The following is a 24,561-nucleotide window of genomic DNA, read 5'->3' as shown; positions in this document are numbered from 1 at the left end:
ATGTGGAAAAGGGTTATTTCAAAAGTTAACTCTTTTTGAAAATAAGTACACTGCAATCCAAACCAATGAGCTTTAACCGATGTCAGCAACAAGCTTCCTTTGACCCAGTGAGTGAATCCTGAAGCAGATGTGGTTTGCGAGTCATGGACTCTCCGAACCTCCACTATCCCTAATGGGAACCAAGAGCTGTAGATTCATGGTGCTGACATTTAGGAAACCTCCAGGCATTTCCTCTGAATTCTGCATCTTAACACAAAGACTGAATAGCTATTTGAGATCTATCGTTCTTTCGTCTGATTTGCATATTTGACCAGTGTGTGGGTGGGGTGGGAAGGAGGATAGTGAGAGTCTCATATTGCAACATTAAATTCCTTAAAGCAAGGTCCAGAATGTTGGATTTGAGTTGGTTTCCCAACACCCTTAAAACTGCGTGATACAAAGGGTGAATTCAGTTGAATGCAATAATAGTGGATTTTAATTACAGTATGAGAAGTGAAAGAAATGTCATCTTGTCACCTTTTTGCTTAGACACAGAAGGAATCTATAGGAGCATCACTTTCCTTCAACTTTATGAAATAGCGTAGGCTGCTCTTTCTGTCTTCTATTCCTGGCAAGACAGATTCCAAGAATAAGAATTAAATTGCCTGAATATGAGGGGGAAAAAAACATGCTCTGCATTCTTATTAATGAAAATGAAGGAGAGATGCATATTCATGTGTACCATTCTATCTTGTTACCTAACTCTACATAACTAGCAGTGCAGAGGATGTGGTCAGAATTTAGGATGTAGTTGTCTTTGGAAAGAAGCCATGAACAATATAATGAACAAATTCAAGACGTTGAGATCATACACTCTGTCTATGGATGAACACCTTCATGGTTCTAACCTGCCTTGCAGCTGTGCTAGCATACCAGACTTGCGAGAGGCATTTATGTCCCCATTCTGCAGCTCTGAACAGCTTCCTTGCACTTTCAGAATCCTGACACTCAACTTGCCATTAACCCTTGCCCTACAAGTTTCAGTGGAAGATGTCTGAGCATCTTTATAAAGGGGAATAAGAGGGATGTAAAAGCTAGTTTTTCATTCTCTAGTACTCATTTTTTCGGTTATTCAACAAATATTTCTTCCCTGCTTGCTGTGTGTTCAGGAAATCGACACGACTTGGGGAGCTGACAATACAGTGATGAGACAAACCAACACACACACAAAAAAGTACAGACACTTAACAGAGGAGGTTTATTCTAGGCATGGGTTGAATAAATCAGGCTCCTGGAAATAACTGTTCTTACTCAATGGTTATCGTCATGCTGGTGGGGTGAGGGGGGTCTGAGCTGGGTAGAAGCTTAATTCTTTCACTCACCAGTTTACAACCTCTGGCAAGTGTTTTCACCTTTCATGGTTTCAGCTCCTTTTACTGTAAAATGAGTATAATACCTACTTCATCGGATTCCTGTGGTGATTACATGAAATAATCTAGGTGGAAGCGCCCAGCATCATAGCCGTCACATAAAGTGTGTTTACCAATGTAAACTTTCCGTCTCAGGAAACAATATGCATTTACAGTGTGCAGGTTCCCATCACCTTCAGCAGCAGCATGAAGGTACTGGAAATGATACCAAATATTGCCTTCATTTTCCATAAAGTTATTGTCAGTTGGGATCTGGAATCATGTGTCCTTTTCTGGTCGTTTCATTTTAATCACGTAATGCATCCAGACAGGAATAGCAGAAAGTTCAAAGGAAGTGAAAGAAAGGACAGTAGATGCAAGAGGACAATATACCAGACTGGGACTTCCCAGGCTGAAATACAGAGGCCCAAGGGAGACAGAGTTAGAAACTATGAGATCTGGCCAGGCGCGGTGGCTCAAGCCTGTAATCCCAGCACTTTGGGAGGCCGAGGCGGGCGGATCACAAGGTCAGGAGATCGAGACCACAGTGAAACCCCGTCTCTACTAAAAATACAAAAAATTAGCCAGGCGCGGTGGCGGGCGCCTGTAGTCCCAGCTACTCAGGAGGCTGAGGCAGGAGAATGGCGGGAACCCGGGAGGCGGAGCTTGCAGTGAGCCGAGATCGCGCCACTGCACTCCAGCCTGGGCAACAGCCTGAGACTCCGTCTCAAAAAAAAAAAAAAAAAAAAAAAAAAAAAGAAACTATGAGATCTGAGCCAAACACGACGGGCGGATCACGAGGTCAGGAGATCGAGACCATCCTGGTTAACACGGTGAAACCCCGTCTCTGCTAAAAAATACAAAAAACTAGCCGGCCGAGGTGGCGGACGCCTGTAGTCCCAGCTACTCGGGAGGCGGAGGCAGGAGAATGGCGTGAACCCGGGAGGCGGAGCTTGCAGTGAGCTGAGATCCGGCCACTGCACTCCAGCCTGGGTGACAGCGCGAGACTCCGTCTCAAAAAAAAAAAAAAAAAAAAAAATACAAAAATTAGCTGGATGTGGTGGTGGGCACCTGTAATCCCAGCTACTCAGGAGGCCAAAGCAGGAGAATTGCTTGAGCCTGGGAGGCAGAGGCTGCAGTGAGCTGAGATTATGCCACTGCACCCCAGCCTGGGTGACAGAGTGAGACTCCATCTTAAAAAATAAAAAAATTATAAGTGAGAAGGCATCCTTGATAGCCTCTAGTTCAACCCCCTAATTTTGTGGGTGAAGAAATGCAGGTCCAGGGAAAAGAGAGTTTCCAAAACTCATATTCATTCACTAGTTCACCAAGGGCTGAGTCCCTACCCTATGTCCGACATCTTTCCAGAAAACAAGGCAGGCAAGGTCCTCATGCTTGTAGATTATATTTTAATGGGGTACAAGAGATATAATCAATAAGAAAGTAAATAAGTGAAGAAGATAATTTCAAAAGAAGATTAACAAGATTAAGAAAAGTAAACAAGGGCCAGGTGCAGCGGCTCATGCCTGTAATCCCAGCACTTTGGGAGGCTGAGGAGAATGAATCACTTGAGGTCAGGAGTTCAAGACCAGCCTGGCCAACATGACAAAACCTCATCTCCAGTAAAATTACAAAATAATTAGCCTGACATGGTGGCAGGCACCTGTAATCCCAGCTATGCTAGGGAGGCTGAGACACGAGAATTTCCTGAACCCAGGAGGCGGAGGTTGCAGTGAGCCGAGATCTTGATTTAGTTTTCTTTTCTTAATCTTGTTAATCTTCTTTTGAGTTTTCTTCACTTATTTACTTTCTTATTGATTATATCTCATGTACCCCATTAAAATATAATCTACAAGCATGTCTCGTTTTCTGGAAACACTCCAGCCTGGGCGACAGAGCAAGACTCCATCTTAAAACAAGCAAACAAACAAACAAACAAAAGAAAAGTAAAGTAAACCAAGTAACTTGATAGAAAGCAGCTGAATATGGGAGAAGGAATAATCTATTTTGGAGAGCCGGGGAGGCCTCTGTAAAGATGTGACATTTTAGCTAAGACCTAAATGGCACAAAGGCATAGCCACGTCACAAACTAGGGAAGAGCATTTCAGGTAGAGGGAACAAGTCTGAAGCCCAGTGGGAGCCAGCTTGGCCTGTTAGAGGGAAAAAGGAAGCCAAATGCTGAGTGGAGAGGAAAGAGGAGTGATTAAAAGTGGTAGAAAAGGCAGAAGGTCAGACACTATGTAGCCTTGAAGACCACAGAGTTTAACATTGTATTCTAAGCGTGATGAGAAGCTGCTGGAGGGATTTAAGCAGGGGATGGCATGACATATCTTACATTTACAAAAAATCATGTTCAATAACATTGATGGGGGCCAGGCCTGATGGCTCATGCCTGTAATCCCAGCACTTTGGGAGGCCAAGGCAGGCAGATCACTTGAGGCCAGGAGTTCGAGACCAGCCTGGTCAACATGGCAAAACCCCATCTCTAATAAAAATATAAAATTAGCTGGGCTTGGTTGCGCATGCCTACTGTAATCCCAGCTACTCGGGAGGCTGAGGGAGGAGAATCGCTTGAACCTGGGAGGCAGAGGTTGCAGTGAGCCAAGATTGTGCCACTGCATTCCAGTCTAGGTGACAGAGCAAGACTCCATCTCAAAACAAACAAACAAAAACAAAACAAAACAAAAATAAAATTGATGGGATGCCACTGATTTGTACTGACCTTCTCCCGTACTGGGTCCCAGGAGATCAAACCAAAATTGAAGCACTCTTAAGTGCCACATGATCAAACTGAAACTTAAAAAACAAAAACAGGCAAATCCCCAAATAGTCCAGATTTTCCAAAAAAAAAAAAAAAAAAAAAAACACCAGCAGATTCACAACTAATCACAAAGGGCCCACCCAACGCCCACATGATAAGGAAGGTTTCCCTGCTTTAACCCTTACAAGGAAAGTAATCTGAAGTAGCCTGATGTTAATCAGTCCACTTTTTTGTATTATGCTGTTGTATTGTTCCTGTTCAAGCTGTCTTGTAAAAACCCATTGTTCTTCCAGGCAAGATGCTACTCAATTCATGAATCACTAATAAATGCCAATTAGATCTTTAAAACTCATTTTGTTGAAATTTTTTGTTCTTTGGCCATCGCTCTTGCTCCTGCATGGAGCCTGGATGGAAGGGGAGCCACAGTGGAAGCAAGGAGACAGATTGGGGCTTGTATTAGTCCGTTCTCACGCTGCTATGAAGGCATACCTGAGACTGGGTGATTTATAAAGGAAAGAGATTTGATTGACTCACAGTTACGCATGGCTGGGGAGGCCTCAGGAAACTTACAAATATAGCGGAAGGGAAAGCAAACACATCCTTTTTCACATGGCGGCAGGAGAGAGAAGTGCCCAGTGAAGTGGGGTAAACCCCTTATAAAACCATAAGGTCTCCTGAGAACTCATTCACTATCGTGAGAACAGCATAGGGGAACCGCCCCCATGATCTAATCACCTCCCACAAGGTCCCTCCCCCAATACGTGGGGATTAGAATTCAGAATACAATTCAAGATGAGATTTTGGGTGGGGACACAACCAAACCATATCAGGGCTCCTGCAGACATCCAGGTGAAAGATGGTGGTGGCTTGGGCCAGGGAGGTGGCTATGGAGATACTTGCTAGACTGCAGGCTCCAGAAAGGTGAGAATCTTTGTCTCTTTGGACACTAATGTATTCCAAGCTGCTCGAACAGTGTATGATATATAGTAAATGCTCAATAAATTTTAGTTGAATCAATAGATGGTTATTTTCTGAAATTAGAGTCCAGGTTTAAGATAAATAAAAGTATAAGCTGTTCACGTATGCTCAAATAGTATGCCTTATTCAGATGTGGAATAGTATGTGTTTTTAGACATTTTAATAAAGTACATGCAATATTCTTGCAGTTGTGTGGCCCAAACCGTGGCATCAGACAATGCATTCAGTGCAGTGTGAGAGTGAGCCTGGTGACAACAGGCAGTGAGCCTTGCCCAGTGCACTCCTCTTGTCTTGAGCTTGCCATCTAAGCTGTGTTTATGAACATCTGCACTGCAGTTTGTTTTCTCATGATCATGCGTTGATTTAAGTACAACATAGAAAACTGGGAGTAGATCTGTTGGGCCTTTGCCAAATAGCTGATGTTTTTGAGTTTCTTTACAGGATAAGGAAACCTGAGGATGATTCCCTCTCTTTTTTGTGGGGGGAGACAGGGTCTCACTCTGTCACCCAAGGCTGGAGTACAGTGGCATGATCTTGGCTCACTGCAACCTCTGCCTCTTGGCTTCAAGTGATTCTCCTGCCTCAGCCAGCCAAGTACCAGGGACTACAGGAGCGTGCTACCACACCTGGCTAATTTTTTTGTATCTTTAGTAGATACGGGGTTTCACCATGTTGGCCAAGCTGGTCTCAAACTCCTGACATCAAGTGATCCACCCACTTTGGCCTCCCTAAGTGCTGGGATTACAGGCCTGAGCCACTGTGCCCAGCCATGATTCTCTTTACTACCATAGACCTCATTAGTGTTGGGAGTGGTGATACATAATTCCCACCCTCCAACCCCATTATCCCTCCACCATCTTTACCACCCATCCTGCATATTTCACAGGTCACAATGACAGTGTTTCATTTGTTCCAGGCACAGCTGTACGGGCCTTACATACATTAACTCCAGTAATCCTCACACAAGCTCCAGGAGATATTACTCTTATCCCCACTTTACAAATGTGCAAACTGAGGCACAGAGAGGTTAAAATCACACCCAGTTAATAAAGATCAGGGTGGCTGGGCATGGTGGCTCACATCTGTAATCCCAGCACTTTGGGAGGCTGAGGTGGGAGGACCACTTGAGGCCAGGAGTTCAAGACCAGCCTGGCCAACATGGCAAAACACCATCTCTACAAAAATTAACTGGGCATGCATGCCTGTAATCCCAGCTACTCAGGAGGCTGAGGCAGGAGAATCACTTGAACCCAGGAGGCAGAGGTTGCAGTGAGCTGAGATCATACCACTGCATTCCAGCCTGTGCAACAGAGTGAGACCCTGTCTCAAAAAAAAAAAAAAAAAAAGTCAGGAGCCACATTCATCCCAGGAAGTCTGATTTCAATTTAGCCTCTCAGTATTTTAATTTCTTCACTGGTAAAATAGGGATATTATCTACCTTCACAAGGGTTCTTGTGAAGTTTAAATTAGTTAGTATGTGTAACATGCCTGGCCCAGGGCAAGCACTGTATGACTGCTAGCTATGATTAGCTTTCCAGTATTATTCCTATGGAAAAATTGCTTTTTACGTACATGATTTTAATTTATGTATAGGATCACATCTTGCACTTATGTCAAATATCAAGTGAACTGGTTCACAATGATGGCAAAATAAGTTGGTAGAACTCATTTATTATCCCCTAGATGGAGCAAATATATATTGATCTACCAGGAGTCTGGGACCATGCTAGGCCCTGGGGATACCAAAACAAATGAGACACAACACCTGTCCTCAAGGAGCTGATGGCCTGGTGACACAACCAAATAGGCACATGACAAGTAATTAAATGTGATTTGGTAAATACAGAAGTGACAGTGGGTGATTTCCTAGCTGGCTCAGGTAAAAGGTATAAATTCAAAAAGGGATCACGTAAACCTAGGAGGACAGAAGAGCTCTGATGAGCTACAAGTGGGACTGTCACTTAAACCCTAAGTCTGACCTCAGGGTGGACAGCTAGTCCTTTCTACAGCGCCTTCTTGAGGGTGACTGTTGGTCAAGGGCGACTATTGGTGAGAGACTAATCACTGTGCTCTGAACCAGAAAGGAATTACACATCCTTAATGCTACTTAGATAACTTATCTTTTCTTTCTGTTGTGAGTTTCTAGATGTTTTGTAAAAAGAAACATCCGGCCGGGCGCGGTGGCTGAAGCCTGTAATCCCAGCACTTTGGGAGGCCGAGACGGGCGGATCATGAGGTTAGGAGATTGAGACCATCCTGGCTAACACGGTGAAACCCCGTCTCTACTAAAAAAAAATACAAAAAACTAGCCGGGCGAGGTGGCGGGCGCCTGTAGTCCCAGCTACTCGGGAGGCTTAGGCAGGAGAATGGCGCAAACCCGGGAGGCGGAGCTTGCAGTGAGCTGAGATCCGGCCACTGCACTCCAGCCTGGGTGACAAAGCGAGACTCCGTCTCAACAAAAAAAAAAAAAAAAAAGAAAGAAAGAAACATCCAGAAAGATTGCAATGGTCAATTTATTGTTTTTTTTTTTTTTTTTTTTTTTTAGATAGAGTCTCACTCTGTCGCCCAAGCTGCAGTGCAGTGGCACAATCTCAGCTCACTGCAACCTCTGCCTCCCCAGTTCAAGCAATTTTCCTGCCTCAGCCTCCCCAGGTAGCTGGGATTACAGGCACCCGCCATTACACTGGCTAATTTTTTTTGTATGTTTTATAGAGACGGGGTTTCACCATGTTGGCCAGGCTGATTTCAAACTCCTGTCCTCAAGTGATCTGCTCACCTCGGCCTCCCAAAGTGCTGGGATTACAGGCATGAGCCACTCACTGCACCTGGCCTTTTTTGTTCTTTTCTTTCACCCAGGCTGGAGTGCAGTGGCACGATCTCAGCTCACTGCAGCCTTGACCTCCTGAGCTCAGATTCTCCCACCTCAGCCTCTTGAATAGCAGGGATTACAGGCACGCACTAGCATGCCCAGCTAGTTTTGTTCGTTTGTTTGGGGTTTTTTGTAGAGACAGAGTCTCAGTACGTTGCTGGTCTCAAACTCCTGGGCTCAAGCAGTCCTCCCGCCTTGGGTTCCCAAAGGCGCTGGAATTACAGACATGAGCTACCATACAATGGTCAATTTTTTAAATACAGAAAATATTGCTTTTTATCCTAGAGTAGGCAGTCTCTATCACAGCCATTCATGGAGTTGAAGTGGGCTTTATTATCCAGCCTGGCTTAAAAGCTGGTGCCATTATTTCGTTGCCTCTCTTTGAGTCCTAAAGGCTGCTGCTGTTACTGTTGTTACTGCTTGCTTGCTTTATAAAGTTGACCACTTTTCCTTATCTGAGCTTCCCTTCCTTCAGACTTCCGTGTATGATTTAACTTTACACTTATGAAAAGAACAATTTGCTTGCTTGCTTTTTCTAATTCTTGCCCCTCCCTGAGTCTTGGCCATGGGCTGAACCAAAGAACAGGCTCTGATGTCAGGGACAAAGGCTCTCAAATAACAATCTTTTCAGAAGATCAACAGGGAGAGAGACCAGGCCCCGGATGATGAAGCTGCTGGTGCAGCCACTGAGCCACAAGGCTTTCTCTTCCTTCACTCTGCCTCTTTCTGACAGGGACTGCACAACAGTTGTTCTAAAGCTTTCCCTGGAGGGTGAGCGGTAAGAAACCTGTTACCTAGAGGTATCACCTTTCTGAAGTAGGAGAACAGAAAGCCACACTCTCCCCAGGTGGTGAGTCTCTTGGGGCTTCAGGGTTTTGAAAAGGCTCTTGCTTGGACATCCTGATCCATCCTCCATGATGACGCTGGCCCGACGTTTAAGCTCTGACTCGGGATACAGTTCCTGCCCCATCCTCTCCATTTGTGCTTTTCTGTGTGTCATGGTTGCTGGGCAATAGGACAAAATTATGTTTGGATTCCTGCGTGGGAGGAAAACTTTAAAGCTGCTTTGATCTGCAAATCAAGGGACAAATTCACTTTCACAGGATTTGGTGTAATTGGAAACTTTATTCTGGGGTTGGCTGATGGCTGAACTTGTAGGAGATCAAGGGACTATTTGGCAAGACGTCCTTGAAGGCTGGAGTGGAGGGTTGATAGAAATTGGGGTGCTTAGCTGCCTGGAAGGAGAACAAGGTGTAACAAGATGGTCAGGTCAGCGAAGATCAGCGAAGATGTAAAAGAAAAAAAAAGATGTGTGTACGGAAGCAAGGGAGTAAGAAAAGTGAAAGAGAAATGTCGGAGATGTCAGAGAAGAGATAAAAACAGAAGTGAGAACATCAAAAAGAGGAATGGATGCCCTTGGCAAGAGGAGCTGATAAAGGGAACTATTTTGAGAAACATTTGAGATTTTTCTGACAAGAAAATGGAAGCTATTCCTGGCTCAGGGAATTGTTTGTTTTCAAAACTTGCATAACTGCTCTCTCTTCAATCATATCTGAATTCTCGTTACTGCCTGTTTAATTGGCAAAAGTCACTGTAAGTTTATATCAATTACATTGTTTATTAGTGGGATTAATAATGCCCACAGACAACGAGATACACGGTTAGGAGAACATGGGTTTTAGACTCAGAGGCGTGTGGGTTCACGTCTCAGTTCGGCAGCTCCAGCAAAACTGCCACGTTCTCTCTGTAAATGAGGATGGTGCTGGAGCGGTGTTAGGGTGAGGACTGGCAATAAGGACTGCAAAATCCAGCAGGTGGCAAGAGCTCAATTCGTATCATCGGTTATTATTTTTTATTGGTATTATTTCACCCGAAGACAGGGTGTTTGGCCAGATTATATCTGGAGACCTCTTTCGGCTTTATGAGATTTCTCAATGATTTGGATGTGATGTCGGAATGTTGAGGTTTTTCTGATCATAGATTTTAGAATGGGAGATATCTTCAAGATAACCTCATCTGTATGCATGTTTTTTTCAATTTATACATAACGAACCGCCCCAAAATTTATTTTTATGTTTATTTATTTGTGTTTTTGAGACGAACTCTCACTCTGTTCCCCAGGCTGGAGTGCAGTTGCACAGTCTTGGCTCACTGCAACCTCACCTCCCGGGTTCAAGCAATTCTCCTGCCTCAGCCTCCCGAGGAGCCGGGATTACAAGAGTGCAACACCACGCCCGGCTAATTTCTGTATTTTTAGTAGAGACAGGGTTTCTCCATGTTAGCTAGGTTGGTCTCAAACTCCTGGCCTCAAGTCATCTGCCTGTCTCGGCCTCCCAAAGTAGTGCTGGTATTTCAGGTGTGAGCCACCGCTCCCGGTCTCACCCCAAAATTTAAAGGCTTAAAACTACTTCTGTTTATTAGCTTAGCATTCTATGGGCTAGCCATTTGGGCTGGACTCAGCTAGGTGGGTTGCCCGGGATCACACATTGGGCACCACTATGACAGCCTGGCTGGGTCTGGATGGTCTAAGATGCCTTCACCCACGTGTTGGGTAGTTAGCAATGGCTCTCTGCTGGGCCTCTTTCTGTGCACGGTCTCATCTTCAAGGAGACCAACCCAAGCTTCCTTATACAGAAGTCTCAAGGTCTCAAGAGGAAGAGAGCAGAAGCTGTAAGATACATGGAGGCCTGGATTCAGAAATCTCAGTTTCACTTCCACCATGTTCTATTGGTTTTAGCAAGTGCGAGTCTGGCCCAGATTCCAGGAGGAGGTGAAGGGAGGTGCCTCTTAACAGCAGTTGTCCTGGGTCAGTCTCACTTCAAAGGCCAGAACTCTTTCTGTTTTGCTTCCTTGGTAATAGTAAACACAATGCCATCACTGACTACCCGAACCTTGAATTTTCTGGCTGTTGACTGTACCTGTTCATCCACTTTCCTGACAACGACTAAGAAAGAGGTTAAAGAGACCTTGCCTCAGCCAGGTGCAGTGGCTCACGCCTGTAATCCCAGCACTTTGGGAGGCCGAGGCGGGTGGATCATGAGGTCAGGAGATCGAGACCATCCTGGCTAACACGGTGAAACCACGTCTCTACTAAAAATACAAAAATTAACCAGGCGAGGTGGTGGGGCCTGTAGTCTCAGCTACTCGGGAAGCTGAGGCAGGAGAATGGCGTGAACCCAGGAGGCAGAGCTTGCAGTGAGCCGAGATTGCGCCACTGCACAACAGCCTGGGCGACAGAGCGAGACTCCATTACCAAGGAGTGTACCTCCAGGAATGATAGGAATTGTGGAGGAATTCTTTGCAAACAATCTACCCATCATTTATTCCTCTTCAACAAGTGGGGAAAGAAAAACCAAGAAAGTTAAATATTTGGCCAAGATCACCCAGCTAGAATCTGACACTACTCGTGGGCTCTGTCTCCTATCTGACAGTAACTCAAGAATGGGCCAGGGAGGGTTTCATTAACAAGGAGCAGACAAGAGGGGCCAACGAATTACTTAAAACAACGACTGGGAGATAAACAGACAGCTATCATTTACTGAGCATGTTCTAAATGGTTAGTACACAATTAATTTGTCATGGAGAAAAGATGGGCACAAACCCTTGCTCAGAATAAAGACTAACAAAAGTGACAAGCAAATGTCAGCAAGGACTAAGCTGGGAAAGACAGAGAGGAGGGGGAGGTGGGTGTCATAACTCAAGCCTGGAAATAAAGGAAAAATAAGTTTAACTCAGGAATAGGAATATAAGAGGAGTGGCGTATTCATGAGGTGCTAAGGTGAAATCCAAGGCAGCATTTCGCAGACAGATTCATGTGAATGAAGAAAGGACATTTTGACTTGGAGCAGAGGGCTGGGCCTCTGGCCCAGCAAGAAAAGACCTGATTTAATTTAATCAAGTTGATCAGCCTCAGGGTAAAACAAATTAGAAGTGTAGACAACAGTTCCTTGTGATATGTTGAGTCAAGCTGGACTAATTAAGCAGGCAAGCTGTGTATTAGTAATTTCACTGTATGTATGTCATTCTCAACCCTGAGGTTCTCATTGGCATAAAGTGGACTGTACGTCCCAATTGGCGCTGAATATATAACAAGCCCACATGGAAGAGGAAGAGCCTTGTGCAGGCTGGTTATGAAGTTGGTTGAATTCTGTTTACAAACAAATGTTATCTTTGTCAAACTGGGACTAGCGGGAATGGAAAGTACGGTCCTCAAGATTCATGTCACCGCATTTCCACTTTATGTTTAGATTTTTTTCTTACTTGCTAATGTCGAGCTTATTTGATGGTTTTTTTAAGTAAATGAACGAATCTAGACCACTGATTTTATAATTGTTGTGCTCTTTTTAGTACCAGAAGCTCAGTAAACCATTGTAAATGTACAAACTATACTTCCTGGGGATCTTGGGTGCGTAGGGTTAAGAAGATGAATTACAGGTACCCAGAGAGTTTGAGTTTAGACTTTTATGTCATATTTTCTCTTCCTGGGTCACCCTTACATCAAAGGCCAAAACTATTTCTGTGTTGCTTCCTTGGTAATAGTAAACATGATGCCATTATTGACTACCTGAACCTTGAATATCCTGGCTGACGACTGTACCTGTTAATCACTTTCCTGACAGCCATCCCTAGAGTCATCCTTGAAATATTTCTGCTTCAAAAATATTTGAATTTCTTCAAAATCTTGCCCCTTTCATGTATCTGCATGCCACTACTGTCTGAATTTCATTTCTCACTATCTTCAGGAAACAAATACTAGCATAAACGTATCTACGGATTATTTATATTTTGCTTCCAACAGCCCTAACCAGAGTAGGGTTTGTATAGCTCAACATTCAAAATTTAATCAAAATGAAAGTCAATCTCATTACAATAAGACGATGATCAAAAACAGGAAAAGAAAGTCAAAAACTTTATTTAAAACACGTAAGAAAAATGAGCTTTTTAAAATTAAACATTTCTTATTCCAATAAAGAACTCTGAGACACTGAGCTTTTTTCTTTTTTTAAAAGATGGAGTCTCACTCTGTCACCCAGGCTGGAGTGCAGTGGTGCAATCTCGGCTCACTGCAACCTCCCTCTCCTGTGTTTAAGTGATTCTCCTGCCTCAGCCTCCTGAGTAGCTGGGATTACAGGCGCCCACCACCAAGCCTGGCTAATTTTGTATTTTTAGTAGAGACGGGGTTTTGCCATGTTGGCCAGGCTGGTCTTGAACTCCTGACCTCAGTGATCCACCTGCCTCAGCCTCCCAAAGTGCTGGGATTACAGGCGTGAGCCACCACACCCGGCTAAGACACTAATTTATAAATTGACAAAATATACAATTGCCAAATCACAAAGTATAATTACTAAACAGACCTAAAGGAAGAGTTCAAGCCTTCCTATTATCAAAGAAATGTAACATATTTTATTAAACAAAGAAAAGAAAGATTCTTAAAAAGAAAAATAATTACTAACAATTATAAATAGTACCACCAAAATATTAAATTAGAAAAATAAAAATACTTGAAATAGTACCTTGTCTTCTAAGGATGCCTAGTGGCAGACTTGTACTTTGCTGGCATAAATGATATTGGTGTAGCTATTTTGGTAGTATGTATAAAGAATGACAAAAAGGGCTGGGTTCTGTTGTTCATGCCTGTAATCCCAGCACTTTGGGATGCCAAGGTGGGAGGATCAATTGAGGCCAAGAGTGAGAGACCAGCCTGGGCAACAGAGTGAGAGCTCTATCTCTACAAAAAACTATAATATTAGCTGGGCATAGCAGCGTGCACCTGTAGTCCTAGTTACTCAAGAGGTTGAGGCAAGAGAGTCATTTGAGCCCAGGAGTTCGAGGTTGCAGTGAGCTGTGATGGCACCACTGCACTCCAGCCAGGACAACAGAGTGAGACCCTGTCTCTAGAAAAAATAAAATTTAACTTTAAAAAAAAATCACAAAAATGTTTTGACTCTTTGGCCCAATCATTCTACTTTTGTGTCTGACAGACACTATACAAATAGAAAATGCACAATAATATTTATTACAGCAATATTTATAAAGAAAATTCTCAATGTCCTGGATGAGGAGAATAATAAATAAAGGATGGAAAACACACTAGCTTGAATATTATGCAAATACTTAATGATTGCTCTGAAGATGAGTGATGTTAAAGGTGTTATTTAGGTTTCGGTAATGTTAAGTTTTTGCAGTGTTAATTTTTGGGTTTTTAAAGATTATATATGCATGATATCTGTAAGTGGCATCTTCTTTTTTTTTTTTTTGAGACAGAGTCTTATTCTGTCATCCAGGCTGGAGTGCAGTGGTGCGATCTCAGCTCACTGCAAGCTCCACCTCCTGGGTTCACGCCATTCTCCTGCCTCAGCCTCCCAAGTAGCTAGGACTACAGGTGCCTGCCACCACATCCAGCTAATTTTTTTCTTTTTTTTTTTCTTTTTTTTGTATTTTTAGTAGAGATGGGGTTTCACCGTGTTAGCCAGGCTGGTCTCCATCTCCTGACCTCGTGATCCACCCGCTTCGGCCTCCCAAAGTGCTGGGATTACAGGCGTGAGCCACCGTGCCTGGCTTGTGAGTGGCATCTTCTATGCACTTCTGTAAATCAGAAGTCTAGGAATCTTCCTTGATGTGTCTCTACCCCTACTCCCCAAAACGCCATTACTTGGGAATCACTTTTCACCTTAAGTCACCCTGAACACAAAGTCTCCAGCCTCCCCACTACCATCCTGGTCCAAGCAAGCACCTCTTTCTTTTAGATCCTACAAGTATCCCGACTGGTCTCCTGCCCTCCACTGGAATCTACTCTCTACCTGCAGCTAGGATGATCTTTCAAAAATGCAAATCCAATGTGTCTTGCCCCTGCTGAGCCATCAATCATTGTTGCATGACCAAACACCAAACCGCAGAACCTTACCCCTAATGCTATGTTATCTAACAGTTGCCTGTCTTTCTGTTTACTTGGGCTTCCTCTCTGTCCCCGCACTCCAGCTACACAGGCCTTACTTCAATTCCTTACTTCTTCTCTGGGTGCACTTGTTGCTCTACAGAGTCTACCCCTCTGCCTGGAAAGCTCTCTCCCAGACCCTTCTGCCATGACCCTTTGGCCTCATCCTTCGTCCTTCATTCTTCCAGCCCGATGTCATCTCAGGGAAATCTTCACTGGTGGTGCCTCAGCCCAGGTCCTTGTTATGTGCTCTCTTAGCAGCTATTTACTGGTTTTTGTTTTGTTTTGTTTTGTTTTTTCAAGGCAGAGTCTCGCTGTGTCACCCAGGCTGGAGTGCAGTAGTACGATCTCGGCTCACTGCATCCTCCACCTCCCGAGTTCAAGCGATTCTCCTGCCTCACCCTCCTGAGTAGCTGAGACTACAGGCGTGTGCCACCACACCCAGCTCACTTTTTGTATTTTTAGTAAAGATGGGGTTTCACCATGTTAGCCAGGATGGTCTCAATCTTCTAACCTCATGATCCGCCTGCCTTGGCCTCCCAATGTACTGGGATTACAGGCGTAAGCCACTGTGCCCGGCCTATTTACTATTTTTTTAGACCAGATCTCACTCTTTTGCCCAGGCTGAGTGCAGTGGTGTGATCCTAGGTCACTGAGCCTCCAGCTCCTGGGTTCAAGGGATCATCCTGCCTCCGCCTCCTGAACAGCTGAGACTACAGGAGCACACCACTACACCTGGCTAATTTTTAAATTTTTTGTAGAAATGGGTTTCCGCTATGTTGGCCAGGCTGGTCTCTCACTCCTGGCCTCAAGTGATCCTCCCACCTTATTTCCCAAAGCACTGGGATTACAGACAAGAGCAACCACACCCACCCCTATTTACTTTTTTATTGTTTCCCCCTGACACACACCCCCACTCCAGCAGAATTTAAATCCCATGAAGGCAGGGACTTGTTCACTGTTCTTTGCCCAGGGTTCAAATGTGTGTTGAGTGAATAAGTCATATTTACCACTATTTGTTACCTTATGTCAATATTGTTATTGGATTCATATCTGTCTGTCCCACTAGACTGTAATCTCTCTAGGGTGGGAGCTCACCACTGTATGCCACCATTGTATGCCAGCATTTGCACCATAGGAGGCCTTCCACAAACCTATATTGAATATTATATATATATCTCAGCATCCCAAGTAGCTGGGACCACAGGTGCAAGCAACCACACCTGGCTAACTTTTAAACTTTTTGTAGAGACAGGGTCTCACCATGTTGCCCAGGCTGGTCTTGAATTCCTGGACTCAAGCAATCCACCTCCCTTGGCCTCCCAAAGTGCTGGGATTACTGGTGTGAGCTACCGCGCCCAGCCTGGATATATTTTATCTCAATTGTGTTAGAAATGCAGCAGAAAAATCACACCGAAAAAGTAATATTGACTGTGTTCAGATTATGACAATATTACTGATTTCTTTCTGTCTCCAGAAAAAAAAATTGATGGAAAAGTGAAAACACAAATAAAAATTCACAATTAAACAAAAAGAAGAAATAGCTCCATATATTGTAGATATTGTATAATAAAAAAATAAAATGAAAAATAATAAGCTAAAAATAGAAATGATACCTATAATTAATCTACTCTAAAACATCAGGTGTTTTCAACTTTTTTTTTTCAGTGTGCCCAAAAGGGGAATCATTTTTACATAGCTATAATCATAGATAAATGTTGTATTTTCATTTTCCTGCTTCATGTTATGTCATGTGCATTTTCCCAGGATTCTATGTTGTCTACATAATTATTGTTAACAACTCAGTTGCTCAGTTAAATTAATGTTCTTGGGGTGGGGTTATTGCTGTAAGATAAATTTCCTGGTGTGGATTTCAAAGTATATGAGTACTTTCAGGGAAATACAGATTTCTGGCTTCACTGGCCAGAAGACAGAAAAGAAGCAGGCAGTGGTGGGTATGTACACAACCGTGGAAGGAAAGCTTGAGGTACGATTAAGTGAACTGTGATTACTTTTAAAAGAGAGTCAGGGCTCGGCATGGTGGCTCATGCCTGTAATCTCAACAGTTTGAGAGGCTGAAGCGGGAGGATCGCTTGAGGCCAGGAGTTCAAGGCAAGCCTGGGCAACAGAGTGAGATTCTGTCTCTACAAAAATCAGTCAGGGACGGTGGTCCCAGCTAAGGAAGGAGACCGCTACTACTCCTGCTGCCCTCCTCCCCCCACCTTGCCTAGTTCACAAGACAGGAGGAAAGAGAGAAAGCAAAAAGTTAGAAAGAAACAAAAGTAAGATAAATAGCCAGACAACCTTGGCACCACCATCCGGCCCTAGAAGTTAAAAAAAAGTAATAATAATAACATCAACCCCGACCTAAACTACTTGTGTTATCTGTAAATTCCAGACACTGTATGAAAAAAACATTGTAAAACTTTTTGTTCTGTTAGCTGATGCATGTAGCCCCCAGTCACGTTTCCCACGCTTGCTCGATTTATCACGACCCTTTCACATGGACCCCTTAAAGTTGTAAGCCTTTAAAAAGACCAAGAATTTCTTTTTCGGGGAGCTCGGCTCTTAAGACGCGAGTCTGCCGACACTCCCGGCAGAATAAAAACCTCTTCTTTCTTTAATCCGGTGTCTGAGGAGTTTTGTCTGCAGCTCGTCCTGCTACACAGCTACTGGGGAGGTTGAGGCCAGAGGATCACTTGAGCCTAGGAGGTCAAGGCTTCAGTGATCTATAATCGCACCACTGCACTCCAGCCTGGGCAACAGAGTGAGACGCTGTCTCTAGAAATAAATGCAGAAATAAAGAAAATGTGTAAAAAGAGAGTCAATATTACTCCAAGCCCGTATGGGGAAAATGTTGTTTATATGAAACATTTCTAAGTCAAGTAGCTTGACTGTCTCCTGAAATGAGACCGATGTTTTCAGAAACAGAGAAAGGTGGTGCCAGCTTTTGGGGAACTGACAATTAGGGAGGGCTCCAAGGAAGGGGAGGTCGGGTACAAATGTGGGTCATTAGTAAGTGAGGTGTTCATAAGTTAGAGGCAGCCAGTATTGATTAGAAGCAGATACTTAGGATCTCTTAGTCTGCTCTGTTAGTAAATGAAGTAGCAATAGAGACAGGAGTACCAGGCATCAGAGGGAGGAAATGGCAAAAAATTTGCATTGAGGCACCAATGCAAATTCTGTAAGTTGAACATGTTGATCGCTGTCTAGTGCTTTGCAAAATGCAAGTCTGGGCAGGGTGACCTCTGGCTCCTTTCTCGAATATTTTATAAAATAGCAGTATCATAGCCCCAAGCAGGAGCCTGAGTTGCAGCCATCTCAGTTCATTGCCTTTTAACTCCAGATTTGCCACTTCGCAAATATCTTGCTCTTCAGTTCCTTAGCAATACAAAGACCCTAACACTGTGCTTTACAGCAGACCCTGGATAAAGGATAACAGCTGCTGAGCCACACGGAATACTTTTCAAAGCAGCAGAATCTCCCAAGGTTGGAACCCAACAACTTGCCTAACTTTTTCATTAGTGCTATCTAAAAGCAACCACTCTATAAGTCTTGTCATCATGTTCTTCAGACTCCACTTTCTGTTCATTTTGCCTCCATCCAGGAACATCTCCCTCTGAATTAGGGACCTCTCATTTCCAAACAGTTCTAGAGTCTTCCTTAATTAGAGCAAAATGATCTACTTTGAAAAAAGTATTAATAAATCACAACAACTGGTGATTTCATTAAGAACTTAAAGCAGCATTTTCATTTGAAAGAGAATTGGGCAGGAAAGGGGAGGAGAGAAGAAAAAAAAGTAATAGGATTTCAGGCCACATGTTCTGACAATATAGGGCAGACATATTTGTGCGCCGCATGGTTTTTCTGTCCATCTCAAATTACCCCACTACCTTTGCATTAGACTTGTGCTCACTCATGGGCTTTTGTGTTTTTGTGTGTAAAGAACTTCGTTATCTAAGACCATTATATTCGGCAGGGTGCGGTGGCTCACGCCTGTAATCCCAGCACTTTGGGAGGCAGAGGCAGGGGTGATCATTTGTGGTCAGGAGTTCAAGACCAGCCTGGTCAACATGGCAAAACCCCGTCTCTACTAAAAATACAGAAATTAGCCAGGCATGGTGGCGGGCGCCTGTAATCCCAGCTATTCAGGAGGCTGAGGCAGGAGAATCACTTGAACCCGGGAGGCAGAGGTTGCAGTGAGCCAAGATTACACCACTGCGCTCCAGCCTGGGTGACAGAGAGAGACTCTGTCTCAAAAAATAATAATCATAATAACAAGAGTGTTACATTCAATAATTTCTTTTCTGCATGTTAGCTTTTATCTTTGACCACTGGATGGACAAGCAAGTATCCTATTTGTTACATTCACTGTTGAATCCATTGCCTACCTGGGGCCTCATAAACACTAAATTGATTAACTTTGCTCAATAAACATTTAATGAATTAACAAGTGAATGAATGAGTAATCAAAATGAGAATATTCTAGTTTCTGCATGTCATTAGAACATCTATCATTCAATTGCATTATTAGGTCAGGTTTTAGCACATTGCTTAATCCAGGTTGTCCTCATCAGCCTGATGATTAGTTTAACTACTGGCAAAAACTTTTACTTTGCCATCATATTTACAAAGAATACTAAAAAAGAAAAAAAAAAGAATATACCTAAAATACATTCAGTGTTGAAAGGGAAATTCTGATTAGAGCCATTTTTTTTCTAGACTCATAGATTATGCTGCTCCTCCATTAGGTAAAGTTTAGCCCATCACATGAATTGGCATTAGATGTGAATGAATTTAAAGAGTGCATTGAGGCTGGACCAGGTGGCTCACTCCTGTAATCCCAGCACTTTGGGAGGCTGAGGCATGCAGATCACTTGAGCTCAGGAGTTCGAGACCAGCCTGGGCAACATGGTGAAACCCTATGTCTACTAAAAATAGAAAAAATTAGCTGGTCATGGTGGTATGCGTCTGTGGTCTCAGCTACTTGGGAAGCTGAGGTGAAAGGATCACTTGAGCCCAGGAGGTGGAGGTTGCAGTGAGATGAGGTTGTGCCACTGTACTCCAGCCTGGTGACAGAGTGAGACCCCCATCTCAAAAAAAAAAAGTACATTGATTTAAGGATGAGCTTGATGTTAAGAAAATAAATAAAGACTGCGCTAATGTTTTTATTTTATTTCAGCAAACTTCAGAAGACAAAGAGGGATATCAGATGGCTTCAGGGAGTGACTGGTGAATGGTTTGAAGAAATTCAAAGAAAAAAGTTTTGCAACGAAACAGATGTTAGCCAGATGTTAAAACAACCACTTACATACAGGCTAAGGAAGGAGATGGCAAAAAATGGTAAGAAAAAGACTTTAGATTTAAAGTTGGTTTCTTTTTTTCTGTGGCATAGTATTGTAGATAATGGCCCAGTGGATCTCCAATGTAACCAATCCATGTTTAGAAATATTTTAAAGTCGTAAGCCACAAAAGTTTATAATACAATATACACTTAAAAAAAAGTGAACTGAAATTTTACTGTAATAATGTCTTGGGGTTTTTTGTTTTTTGTTTTTGTTTTTTTGAATCGGACAAGATAGCATAGTGGGTAGGAATATAGACTGTGATGTCAACAGAGGCCTGGATTCAAATCTACTCTGTCTCTATTCATGTGAGTCTGTTCAAGTCATTTACTCTCTGTAAACCTCAGTTTCCTCATCTTTAAATGGATACAATGATACCTACACCTCATAAGGTGGTTATGAGAATTAAGTAAAATTATGTGTATAGTGTATTAAGCTGGGCGGGGGCAGTGGCTCACAATTGCAATCCCAGCACTTTGGGAGGCTGAGGCAGGAGGTGGCAGGTGCCTGGAGTTTGAGACCAGCCCGGGCAACATGGTGAAACCTCATTTCTACAGAAAAATACAAAAATTAGCTGGACGTAGTGGTGCCCACCTATAGCCCCAGCTACTCTGGAGGCTGAGGCGGGAGGATTAGTTAAGCCTAGGAGGCAGAGGTTGCAGTGAGCTGAGATCATGCCACTGCACTCCGGCCTAGGCAACAGAGTAAGACTGCACCTCAAAAAATAAATAAATAAATAATAAAATACTAAGCTGGAACAGGGTAAGCACTTAAATAAATGGGATGACTATGATGAAGGGGGAGGAAGAAAAAGCGGAGGGGTGGAGGAAAGGAGAATCAGAGATCAGAGAAGGGAGGGAAGGTGGTGGAGGAGCTGCCACACTTCTGGAACTTTGGTAAACTCTATGAATGAGTTCTAATAAATGCCTTCTATATAGAAAAAAAGAAAACTTGCTTTCACAGGGCTATTGCGAAGATAACCAAAGTGCACTAGAAACTATAAAATACTAAAATAAAGTATCTTTTTACTGGCGCAGAGTCACATTGACTACTTTTTTGCATGTTATTAACATTAGTAACATCATGAAACATGTAAAAATAATTCTAAACTTCTATATTGATAATATCTTGCAACTCTCATAATAAACATATCTGTTTATTACATATCTGAACTCACAGTTCAGATTTTTTAGATCACCCCCATACATACCCTCTTGACTTTTCCCTTGTCCTAAATTCTCCTAATATTTATAAAGTCAGCATGTCCAAAATCATTATAATATCATGGATTTTTTAAAATTTTATTTATTTATTTTGAGATGGAGTCTCACTCTGTCACCCAGGCTGGAGTGTAGTGGCGCCATCTTGGCTCATTGCAACCTCCACCTCCCAGGTTCAAGCGATTCTCCTACCTCAGCTTCCTGAGTAGCTGGGATTATAGGTGTGCGCCACAACGCCTGGCTAATTTTTTTGTATTTTTAGTAGAGATGGGGTTTCTCCATGTTGGCCAGGCTGGTCTCGAACTCTTGACCTCAGGTGATCCGCCCATCTCAGCCTCCCAAAGTACTGGGATTACAGGCGTGAGCCACTGTGCCTGGCCAATATTATGGATTTTGTATATGTTGATGTTGCCTTTGAATTTGTAATACCCGTATATTATCTATACATATATATTATACATAAACAGGTTGAATATCCGTTATCTGACATGTTTGGGACCAGAAGTATTTCTGATTTCAGATCTTTTTGGATTTTGAAATATTTGCATTATATAAACTGAAAAGTTGAGCAACCCAAATCCAAAAATCCCTAATCTGAAAGGCTCCAGTGAGCATTTTCTTTGAGCATCATGTTGGTGCTCAAATTTTTTTGGATTTTGGAGGAATTTTGGATTTCAAGTTTTTTGGGTTTAGGATGCTCACCCTGTATATGTTACATGCAAACACATATATAAACCATGTATGTAGCAAATACATATCCACAGAGATAGATTTTGGAAACGAATGAAGAACAATCTAAATGACTTAATTTCCTTTTCCTCTACTTTCTTCAGTATAAGAAGTTATGTAGTATGTGTCTATCACCATTGTTATAAGGTACTGAAATAAAAACTTCTGAAGGACAGCATGGTTAAGCAACATGAGAATTGAATGGGGTCCCTGACTTCCTAGCTTGGGTGAGAGGAAGAACACTGTAGGGAATTTGATTCACAGTACACGTGGAAACGTTCCCTACTATTTGAGTTTTCTGTACGCGGCAGAACCATCAGAGGCGCAGGAGAGAGGTGGTTCTGACTCCCTTAGTCCCTGAGGTCTTCATGTGAGGTTGCCTGCCCTGTCTCTAGTCTGCATAGAGGGAGAAAGTAACGTAAGAGCAGAGGCTTCATTCTTTCAAGTATATTTACTTGGAAATAATTGATGTAAAATTTTTACAATTTTTTTTTTTTTAGATCCAATAGAATTACCTACATCAAGATCTAAAAATGTAACTAATCAAAAGAAGCCAACACCTTTTTCTTCCCGGATGAGCTTCAGGTCGTCATTTGCTTCCCTGTTCTCATTCAGGAAATCTGGAAAGGAGACTTCAAAGCTTCCATCGCTGGGACAGAAAGGGTGAGTTAAACTCAGGTCATGTTACGGCCCGTTTGTTATCCGATATCAGAGGCCAGCAGCCTGTTTTGTGTTCAAAGTGTTTAATGTTTGTTCTTAGAATTTCAATTCAATTGGTATTCATAACAAAGGAAATGGGACTTAGCTTGCATAGTGATGAAGTTCTTAGGAAACCATGAAATTTGGCTCACCTGAAATCCAACTTCTAACGAACTACAGCGTGCATTGGTGGTGCATTTGGTGAGTGATGGGTTAAATATTGGGAAATAGTGATTGCCAGTTTTTCCACTGCTCCAAGAGTCTGGCCTATGCCCTGGCCAGGAAGATATATTTAAATAAAAACTATTCCTTCTTTGCAGAGTATGTGTCCTGGTCACGTCCTGGTCATAAGGAGAGTTGGGGTATAAAGACTAGGTGAGCGAAAATGTGAGACTAAGAGACTAGAGAAAAACAGAATTCTAAAACAGAGGGAGGAAATGTGATTACTGTTACTAGAAATACTGTTCCCATGTGTTTGCTCAGAATGTATAAGGTGAGGGAAGAGAAGCTTTTGGAGCAGCGGAAACTTAGTTCCAGATGGTTCCCAGTTTAGAACTGTGCAAATCAGTTCACTTGACTCAGTATGTTGTTGGATTACTTTGTGAAAAACAAGCAAGGCTATGCTTAAGTGCAATCGAGCTGACTGCTAAATATTTTCGGCATGTCTTCCTGGTTGCAAAGCTTCCCACCCTCTTAAGGTGTTGGCTTGGCACGTGATGTGTTCCGTGTGCCGTCAAATCACACGGTGTGTTGCAGCACTAAATAAAAGGTGTTGGAGGTCACTGTCGCTGAGAAACAAGAGGCAGCAAGCAGCTGGTGGGTCGTGTGATGAGGCTGCTGGATTTAGCAGACCACTGTCCTCCCCTCTTGGGTGAATGGAGGGTTTTTCACTTCCAGCTTTCACCCGAGGCTGTTTTTGTCTGATGAAAAAAAGAGCTGACCACAATGTAGATTTATGTGACTGTAGCTACCAGAGTCACTAGCAAGGAAATACTCTTCAAATAGGTGAGTCGTTTCTCTTTGTAAAAATTTTTGAGAGACTAGTGATTCTCGCATTTGGGGGATTTAAAATTGAGAAAATGTTTCTTGCACAGTAAATATTTCTTTGAGGGAGAAAAAAATATTTCCACTGCACGGTATAGCTAGGATTTGTGATATCATTTGTATCTTAGGTGATTTTCTTTAAGGCAGAATGTTGTATAGCTGAACCATCTAATATTAGTAAACCGGGAAAAGTTGAGGAACCTGTTAATTCTATGGGCAAGTTATTTCCAAGCTCATATTGCAAATCATTGCAAAGGTGGATCAAAGAAGATATGGATCTATAATCTTCATTCTGGGTATCATGTTTTTTGGCTATAGACCAAACTGGAAAACATTAAAACTCTTGCAACATTCTGTTTAGCAAATGTTGTTCTTAGATATCGAAATACTTGCAGCTGTCTTTTAACAGGGAGAATTGAAACATAGACACAACATGCAGAAATAAAATAAATATGATCATTTAAGTATATTTATGTGTGTTTAGTAGTTTTCAGAATTTGTCATCTTCAAATGCATTTTACTTTCAAAACATAAATGGAATATTTAACATTTATCTTATTATTATTGATATTGATAAGTATTTATTATTTCTGC

At 42.7% G+C, this 24,561-nt stretch overlaps 1 protein-coding gene and 1 long non-coding RNA gene across 9 annotated transcripts in view; one reads left to right on the top strand and one right to left on the bottom strand.

The window, feature by feature from the left end:
* Positions 1-24,561, top strand: part of LOC105493652 (exophilin 5) — a 90,369-nt gene that overhangs the window by 34,107 nt on the left and 31,701 nt on the right. For 5 of the 7 annotated variants that reach the window (XM_011761479.3, XM_011761481.3, XM_011761480.3 and 2 more), the window contains exons 2-3: positions 20,113-20,273; positions 22,725-22,887. In XM_011761479.3, the coding sequence (XP_011759781.2) occupies positions 20,113-20,273; positions 22,725-22,887 (324 nt within the window). The other 2 variants (XM_011761485.3, XM_011761484.3) reach the window with 1 other exon arrangement.
* The window catches only part of LOC105493651 (uncharacterized), a 33,336-nt gene continuing 26,320 nt past the window's right edge, over positions 17,546-24,561 (bottom strand). For both annotated transcript variants that reach the window (XR_011611045.1, XR_003020907.2), the window contains exon 5: positions 17,546-17,711. This is a non-coding gene — a long non-coding RNA (uncharacterized lncRNA). The remainder of the gene's footprint in view (positions 17,712-24,561) is intronic.

Source organism: Macaca nemestrina, chromosome 12 (genome assembly GCF_043159975.1).
Source record: "Macaca nemestrina isolate mMacNem1 chromosome 12, mMacNem.hap1, whole genome shotgun sequence".
NCBI classification, from domain to species: Eukaryota; Metazoa; Chordata; class Mammalia; order Primates; family Cercopithecidae; genus Macaca; species Macaca nemestrina.
Note: the sequence above shows the minus strand (reverse complement) of the source record. Positions and strands in the feature narration are given on the sequence as shown.